This window comes from Corvus kubaryi, unplaced genomic scaffold (assembly GCF_017639235.1).
Source record: "Corvus kubaryi isolate FWS band 111438036 unplaced genomic scaffold, C.kubaryi_AGA036_p1.0 37193, whole genome shotgun sequence".
NCBI classification, from domain to species: Eukaryota; Metazoa; Chordata; class Aves; order Passeriformes; family Corvidae; genus Corvus; species Corvus kubaryi.
The window spans coordinates 852,881-861,175 of record NW_024581055.1 but is presented as its reverse complement, the minus strand read 5'-3'; the positions used below and the strand labels follow the sequence as shown (position 1 = coordinate 861,175).

Sequence of the window (8,295 nt, the reverse complement as noted above, 5' to 3'; positions counted from 1 at the left end):
ACACAGGGGACACCATGAGCCCCCCGGGGAGCTGCAAGGGTGGGGCTGGGGGAGTTTCAGGTCCCGAGGGGACCCCCACGATGGACCCAGTTTGGGACAGGGACATGGGGGGTGCAGAGTTGTGGGGCTCAGGGACCCCTGTGCCCCAAAAGTGGCCAGAGCAGGGTCATGGCTGCGGCCCCCTGGGGGTGTCCTGTCCCCCCATATTCCTGTGGGTCTGTACCCCACAAACACCTCTGTGGGGGCCCCACAGACTCCAGGGGACCCCCAAGGTGTCCTGGGGACACGGAGGGACAATCCCGGCCGTCCAAGTCCCTGCAGGAGGCCGGTGAGACGGCGGGAGCCAGTGGTGCCCATGGGGCCAGGACGGTGTCGTGCCCATTTTAGGGGGGCAGATCACACTCCCCCCAACCCCGGGACCCTCTGCCATCAGCGCCGTCCCCATCCCACCGCCATGTCCCCCTTGTGGTGACAATGGCAGGAGGCGGCACAGCAGGGTCGGGAAGCGGCTGGATTTGGGGAGGGGCTCTCGGGGGGTCCCCGAGGTGGCGGCACCTGCAGGGGGGTCCCTTCGCCTCTCCACGGCCTTGAAGGGTTGGGGGGACCCCAGATCTGCCCCACTGAGTGCCGCTCACTCGTGACACCCCCACTTCGTGACCCGCAGGGTGTCCCCAGCTCTCAGAGCTCCCAGGCTGGGCACAGGGGGGATTTTGGGGGCGCTCGGGGGTCCCCGTAGGGGCGCAGGGACACTCAGGGTGACACCGGGAGCGATGCAGGGACGTTTATTGGCAGTGAAGCAGCCGGGTGGGGGGCACAGGGAGGGGACACAGGGAGGGGACACAGCAGGGTCCCCTCAGGGTTTGGGTGCCTTGAGGTTGAGCCTGTCCCGGATCCAAATCCGACCGCACTGGAAGAAGCCCCGGAAGCGCTGCTTGACCTTGCCAAAGAAATCCTTGATCTTGGACTTCCAGGTCCGGCCGAACTGGGAAAACAAGGAGCGGTGTCAGACTTTGGGAGGATGAGGAGGGACCGGGGGCACCCCCGGCAGCCGGGGGGACACGGAGCCATTCCGGCCCCCTCGTACCACGGCCGGAGCGTTCTCGCAGGAGAGCTCCACCGTGGGCTTCTGCTCCTCCAGGAAAACAAAGCCGTGGCACCAGGTCACCGCCTGTGGGGACACAGAGGGGACACGGGAGAGCCCAACCCCCCCGTGCCTCAGTTTCCCCACCGGATAATCCCCAGTTGCCACAGGACGAAGCCTCACCCCGAGCCAGCGGCTCTTGCAGTTGCCGGTGTCCATTCCCGGTGTCCGGCACGTGGTTTCCTCCAGGGTGAAGCTCAGCTCCTGCCGGCTCTGCAGGTCCGAGGGCTGGGAAAGGGGACAGAACCCATCAGGGCCCCACCGCCCCCAGTGCCCAGCCCCGCAACGGGCCGGAGCCAGCCCCAGGAGGGGCCACGTCCAGCCTGGAGCGGGTCAGGCTCAGCGCAGACTCGGCTGCGCTCAATCCCGTGGGGGTCAGACCCAAAACGGGGCAGAACGGTTGGATCCACCACTGCCCGGTCCTGGAGCTTCTCCTGGAAAGGGAGAGCTCAGCACTCACCCACCCGGGCCGGGGCTGAGCCTCCCGGAGCCGCAGGACGTGGGGACTGACGGCCCTGGCGTTGAGCAGCTCCACGGCCGCCGCCACCACGTCCTTGTAGCTCAGGGCCCGGGGTCCCAGCGAGGACAGCGTGAATCCGTCCCATCCCGGCGTGGATCCCTGTGGCCACAGCGTGGAGGCTCCGGCCAGCCCCACGAGCAGCAGCAGCGGCAGCGCCCGGCACGGCCCCATCCTGGCTCCTGGATCCTGGATCCTGCTTCCCACCGGGCCAGGAGCGCTTTTATGGGAGCTGCCGTGGGCGTTCCAGGGGGCTGGGACACCGGGACATTCCAGGTGGGATGAACCGGGCCCAGAGCCCAGCCCAGCCCAGCCCGCTCTGGTCCCCGGGTCAGTGGGGATGGGTGTCTTGGTCACTTTTGGTCAGCAGAAGGTCACAGGGCTTGGGGTCCCCGTGCCATGGGGGTCGCCAGGGCAGGGAATGTGTTACCAGGGGGTGACAGCGAGGACGGGGGTGACAGAGGGGACAGACATGGCCGTGGGTGGTCCAGGGCGTGGTGGGATGAAAGGTCCGAGCCAGGTGAGGGTCGGGCTCTGCTCCCAGGGAACACAGACAGAAGAGGAAGTGGTATCAGGCTGTGTCAGGCCAGGGGAGGCTCAGGTTGGATATTGGGAACATTCCTTCCCCAGAAGGGCTGTCTGGCCCTGGCACAGCTGCCCAGGGCAGGGGTGGAGTGCCCATTGCTGGAGGGATTTAACAGCCCTGTGGACGTGGCACTTGGGGACATGGGGCAGGGGTGGCCTTGGCAGTGCTGGGGATGGTTGGACTCGATGGACTCTGAGGACTTTTCCCCTCAACAATTCCTTGATTCTCTGGAGACGGATGGGGTTTTCCAGCCCAGGGCTGATTTATGGCCTGTCCCTCTCTGCAAACAGGGTGGGTTTCACCAAACACCAACGTGGGAGCGGCCGCTCTTCCCCAGGAGAGCAGGAAGCTCCAGGAGGACACCCAGGATCCTGCCCGGAGGATGACCCTCGGCTCAAGCCCCCCCTGGAGCCACGCAGAGGGTTCGGAGCTGGGATCAGTGGAGGCCATGGAAAACACCCTCGTAAATCACATGGGGACAAAGACAGCAGGGGGTGGCACCGGGAAGTCCCCGGGGAGGGACGGTGTCGGTCACAGCCCCGCAGCACAACCCCGCCTGACCCCGGCACGTTCCAGGTCCAACCTTCCATGGAAAAGGGACCTCGGGTGGGATTATCCTGCACCACATCCAGGCTCACACCAAGAACCTCCAGGGAGGGGGATTCCAACACCTCTCCAGGGACTGATTGGTCTCTCTGGACAACCTCAGTGGACACAAAGCATCTCCCAGAGCCTGTTTTCCCTGGTCTCGTCCATCAGAAGAAACCTCTTCCAGTTGTCTCTGCTTCCCTCCAAGTCTTTCCCAATTCCTTCTGAATTTGTCCCCGTTCCTTCCCAGATTCCCTCCAAATTCTTCACTTCCTTCTGAATTCCCTCCAAATTCCTCCCAGCTCCTTCCAAACTCCTCAGTTATTCCTGTTTCCCCCATATATCCCACCTAGGATTTAACAGTAAGAGAAACAGGTTCAAAATCGAGGTAAGAGATTTAAATTTCATTTTTAGGTGCCTGTGGCAGCCCCGAGCAGGCTCCAGACAGCCACGAAATCCTTGGAGGCCATTTTGGGACTAAAAAAGGGAAAATCCAGTGAGTTTTCCTCAGGAATTTGTGACTCCCCGGGCATCTCCCACCTCTGACAGGAAGGGGAGTAAATCCCCCCCCAAGCCAAACCCTGAACCCTGAGCCGGGGTTCATAAATCTGTTCTGCCCAGCTCATAAATCTGACTTGGGCTTTATTTGCCCTTCCCAGGATCATGCTCCTCATTCCGGAACACCCTCAGGTTTGTCTTGGAGCCGTTCCCACACCAAGACCCTGATCCAACCTGGGCAGGGCAAGGTTCCCAGTCTGAGGCAGGGGGAGGGACTGGATGGGCTTTAAGGTCCTTCCAACCCAGCAGGTCAGGGATTCAGGGATACAGAAGGGAGGGCATGTCTGGTCCATCACGGAATCGTCCTGGAATGCTTTGGGTTGGAATGGAGCATCAATCCCGTCCCATTCCCACCCCTGCCATGGGCAGGGACACCTCCCACTGTCCCAGGCTGCTCCAGCCTGGCCTTGGGCACTGCCAGGGATCCAGGGGCAGCCCCAGCTGCTCTGGCAATTCCAGCCCAGCCCCTCGCCACCCTCCCAGCCAGCAATTCCCAATTCCCAATCTCCCATCCAGCCCTGCCCTCTGGCACTGGGAAGCCATTCCCTGGCTCCTGTCCCTCCAGGCCTTGTCCCCAGTCCCTCTGCAGCTCTCCTGGAGCCCCTTTAGGCCCTGCAAGGGGCTCTCAGCTCTCCCTGTGTCCTTCCCTTCTCCAGGGGAACATTCCCAGCTCTCCCAGCCTGGCTCCAGAGCAGAGGGGCTCCAGCCCTGGGGCCGCTCCGGGGCCTCCTCTGGGCTCTCTCCAGCGGCTCCGTGTCCCTGCCGGTCCCTGCCGGTCCCTCCGTGTCCCGGTTTCCCGCTCCAGGCCCCGGTGCGTCCCTGGTTTCCACGGCAACGACCCCGCCCCCGGTTCCCACGGCAACCGCGCCGAGGGGGCGTGGCCACGCCTGTAAACGCGCGCGCGCGCGCTTCCGCGTCAGGCCACGCCCCCAACGTCGCCTCGCGCCTCGACCCGGAAGTGGCGCGCTCCCCGCGCTTACAGGGCGGCGCCATGTTCGGAGGCCGCACAGCATCCGGGCCGCGCGGCGCCGCTGTGATTGGCGGAGCGCGGCACGTGACCTGAAGCTCCCGCTGCTATTGGGCGCCGGTGCCGCCGCTTCCACGGCCGGTGCGGGCGGGGGGGTCGCGGGGGGGGGGAGCTGGGGAATGGGGGGAGGAGACGGGACCCCCCAGGCCCTGAAACCTCACCTGGAGCCAGGACAAAGCGGCTTCTGAGATATTTCGCCGGTTTTATTGGCTTTAAAGTCCCGTTTCACTGTCCGCTGGCACCGACGAGGCGCGACCGTCCTTACAGGAATTGCGGAATGATGGAATTGTTGAGGTCGACAAAGCCCTCAGAGATCCCCGAGTCCAAGGCCACCCCTGACCATGTCCCCAAGAGCCACATCCACAGGGCTGGTAAATCCCTCCAGCGATGGGGCCTCCGCCCCTGCCCTGGGCAGCTGTGCCAGGGCTGGACAGCCCTTTCCCGGAGGAATTTTCCCAATATCCACCCTGAGCCTCCCCTTAAGGCCGTTTCCTCTTGTCCTGTCACCTGGGAGCAGAGCCCGAGCCCTCCTGGCTCCGACCTTCTTCCAAGGAATTCCCAAGAGCCAGAAGGTGCCTCCTGAGCCTCCTTCTCTCCAGGATGAGCCCCTCCAGCTCCCTCAAAACTATTTGGGAGGCTGGAAGAAGAATGCTGAAAGCCCCAAAGTCAACCCCCCACAGCTGCCAGGAACATCCCCCTGCCAGAACCAGCACCAGCCATGGTGGGAGCATCCCTAATCCAAGCATCCCAGATTTTCCACCTGCTGCCCCCATGTACACGGAAAGTGGGAGAATTAAGGAATCCACGGTTCCGTTTGCTTTAATTCACTGCAGCTTCCTTCTGTCCCCATAACAGCACCTGTCCCCTGGAAGGGCACTGGAGAACATCCCAGAAATCACCTTTTCCTTCTAATGACCCAATTCCAGAGGCTCACGGAGCTGCTGGGAATTCAAGGCAGGCTGGATGTCCCAAGAAAACGCTTCCACACGACTGGAACGGAGCCTTCCTTTGTCCTTCCCTCCACCCACCCCAACACCCACCCCTGGCACAGCCTGAGGCCGTTTGTTCCTTGATCCCTGGGGAGCACAGCCCAATCCCTGGTCGGTTTTTAAGATCTTTTCCAGCCCATCCCGTTCCCGGAGTCCAGGATTTCAGGATCCCTTGCTTAACTTTTCCTTCTTTCCTCCTTCGAGCCACACTGATTCTCCCCTTTCCCACTGCTTTTCTCCAAAGGTTCTCAATCAATCCCAGTTCAGGGCTGGGGAAGTTTTAACCCCCCCAATCCGCCTCTGCCACGTTTCTCCTCCTGAAGCCCCCGGGGCTGTGGGGGATTGGGCGCTGTGCCTCAGGGAATCCAATCCCAGGATTCCCGCCAGGAGTCAGGGCTTTCCAATCTCCCCCAAGTTGTCGATCTCGATGACGATGGGCCAGATGCTCTTCACTTGGGAGAACCCCTGGAGCTCGAACTTCTGGCACATGGAGTTCAACATGGACCTGACAGCCCTCAGCGCGTCCCGGATCACGGCCTGCAGCGACCCCCCCTGGGATTCCACACGTCCATTAATTTTCCAGCGGGTTCCAGGATCCTCCAGAGGCTTCGCTCCCTTCCTCACCCCTGCAGCCGGGATTGGGGCGCGGGGTGAAGCCCCAGTTCCCAAAATCCACTTTGGGGCGCGTCGCGCGTCCGACGTCACCCCCTTGGCGTTCCCGGCGCTCTGGAGGCCGTGCGGCACAGCCGCATCCGTCGGAAGAGAAGCCCCGGGGTTTGTCCCCTGCGCAGCAGCGTGGCAGCCAGAGCAGCCTGCCCAAGGCAACCCCGACCTCCTGTAGGGCCGGTAGCGCCGCAGGATCTCCCTGGCTTTCCGGAGCACCCCGCGGAAGCGGGAGCGCGGCCGCGCCACCCGGCAGCGCGCGGCCCCACGCCTGTGGGGTCTGCAGATCCTCCTGGCCCGGGGCCCCTGGAAGTAGTCGTGTTCCCACGGCGAGCACGGCCTGGGAGCGCAGGGCGAGCACGGCCTGGGAGCGCAGGGCGTTCCCGGCTCGCACCACAGGCAGTAGCTGTGGTCCTTCGCCACGGCCGCTCGCAGCTCCTCCACCTGCAGCTCCCGGTTTCCCGGGAGAAGCGTCGCCTCTCCCGAGGTGTGTCCGTGGTTTTGGGCGTGGCCGTGATTCCTCTCCCCAGAGCGATCCCACAGCCGTCCCCAAGGACACACGCTCCGCTGCTTCGTCACGGAATGAAGCAGAAACGTCTCGCTCGGGGGCAGGTTTTCCACCAGTTCAGGTTTCTCCTCCTCTTCCTCCTTCACGAGCCATGGCCAGACTTGGCTCCCCACTCCACTGTCCGCTTCCGACGGGAATTCGCTCCTTCCCTTGTGACAGCCAAACTTCTTCAGGAGCCTCCTGGCCTGGAGACAGCACGACGTGCTCCATCCTGCTGGGAGAGGGGTGGGAAGGGGTTGGATTCTTCCTGGCTGGAGCAGGAAGAGGAACATCCCTTCTTCCCGGTCCGGGACCACCCGGGCTCCATATCCCAACCTCTGCCAGATGTCAGGAGAGCCCAGCAGTGGGAGAGGCCCTGGAGGTGCCCCAGGGATGGGGCTGGAGCTCCTCAGGGATGGGGCTGGAGCAGGAGGGAGGAGGATTCACCTGGAGACGAAGGCTCTGGCCCCTCCTCCAGCTCCTGGCACCCACTGGCTCTGGGCCACCAGCCAGAGGACGGCTCCTCCAGCCAGCTCCCGGCGTGTCCTGCAGGAAAACAGCGCATGTCACCGGCCAGGCTGGGAATCCTGACTCTCCATGGCCACGGGAATGAAGGAAGAGCCCTGTCCTCGTCCCCACCAGGAATCCCAGCTGCTCCTTGGCCATGGGGATGGAGGAGGGAGCCCTGAGCCCATCCTGGACGTGAATTCCATCCCTCAGGGTCGGGATGTTGCTGCTCACCTGGAGATGGGCAGACCCACGGCTCTTCCCCGCGCTCCAGCCGGTGCAGGATGTCAGGTTTGGGGCCTGGATAACCTGGGGATGGGACAGAAAGCCTTGTGCTGTCCCTCATCACAGGAAAACCAAGGACTGGGCCACCCTGGCTGTGCCTCACCGCGCACGAAAACACCTCTGGGATGTGGGAAAAGCGAGGGAGAAACCAGAGCTGCTGCCAGAGAGGGATTTACTCCCGAGGATGAAGGCAGAGCCCTGATGGAAGTGTGGGAGTCAGCTCCCAGCTCCGCTGACGGGCGTTCCCAGCGAGGGAATGTCTCCTGCTCATCCCGGGAGCAGCTCCCAGGGGTGGAACATCCCACCGTGCTCCCTGATCTTAGGGAATCATTTCCAGGGGTGCTCAAACCCAAACCCAAATCCTGCATTTTCCAGCACTAAACACCCTGATCAGCCCCTGTTAGGGAAAACTCCTCATGGAAAGGGTTGTCCAACCCTGGAGGGATTGGAAAGCCGCGTGGATGTGGCACTTGGAGACATGGACGAGTGGTGGCCTTGGCTGTGCTGGGGAACGGTTGGATTTGGGCATCTCCAAGGCCTTTTCCAACCTCAACAACTCTGGGATTCTGGGATTCAGCGTTCTGGAAGCCGCACGGCCCCATTGGGGTGGGACCCGAGGGAACCCCTGCCCAGGGCGATTCCCGGGATTACCCAGGGAGGTCAGGAGCTCGTAGGTGTCCGACACGACATCCCGGTACAGCTCCCGCTGCCCCGCCGGGAGCGCGTCCCACTCCGCCCGGCTCAGGAACACCGTCACGTCCTCGAAGGTCACCGGCTCCTGCCACGGGATCAGGGATCACACCTTCCTCAAGGATCACACCTTCCCAGGGATCACACCTTCCTCAGGGATCACACCCTCCTTGGGGATCACACCTTCCCCCAGGGAT

The 8,295-nt window shown here is 63.1% G+C and overlaps 2 protein-coding genes across 2 annotated transcripts; both read right to left on the bottom strand.

Moving 5' to 3' along the window:
• Nucleotides 1–767: 767 nt before the first annotated feature.
• On the bottom strand, nucleotides 768–2,366 carry LOC121661785 (cathelicidin-B1-like). The gene is made up of 4 exons (XM_042022311.1): nucleotides 1,602–2,366; nucleotides 1,265–1,369; nucleotides 1,085–1,168; nucleotides 768–982 (listed from the first exon to the last, which is right to left on the bottom strand). Exons 1-4 carry the CDS (start codon nucleotides 1,830–1,832, stop codon nucleotides 854–856), a joined length of 549 nt encoding a protein of 182 aa, XP_041878245.1. The 5' UTR covers nucleotides 1,833–2,366; the 3' UTR covers nucleotides 768–853.
• Nucleotides 2,367–4,602: 2,236 nt separating this feature from the next.
• Nucleotides 4,603–8,204, bottom strand: LOC121661749 (the record flags this gene model as incomplete). The annotated part of the gene is made up of 4 exons (XM_042022242.1): nucleotides 4,603–6,848; nucleotides 7,064–7,162; nucleotides 7,358–7,432; nucleotides 8,060–8,204. Coding segments are annotated over 4 exons (1,371 nt in total), but the record flags the coding sequence as incomplete, so codon positions are not given.
• Nucleotides 8,205–8,295: the final 91 nt, after the last annotated feature.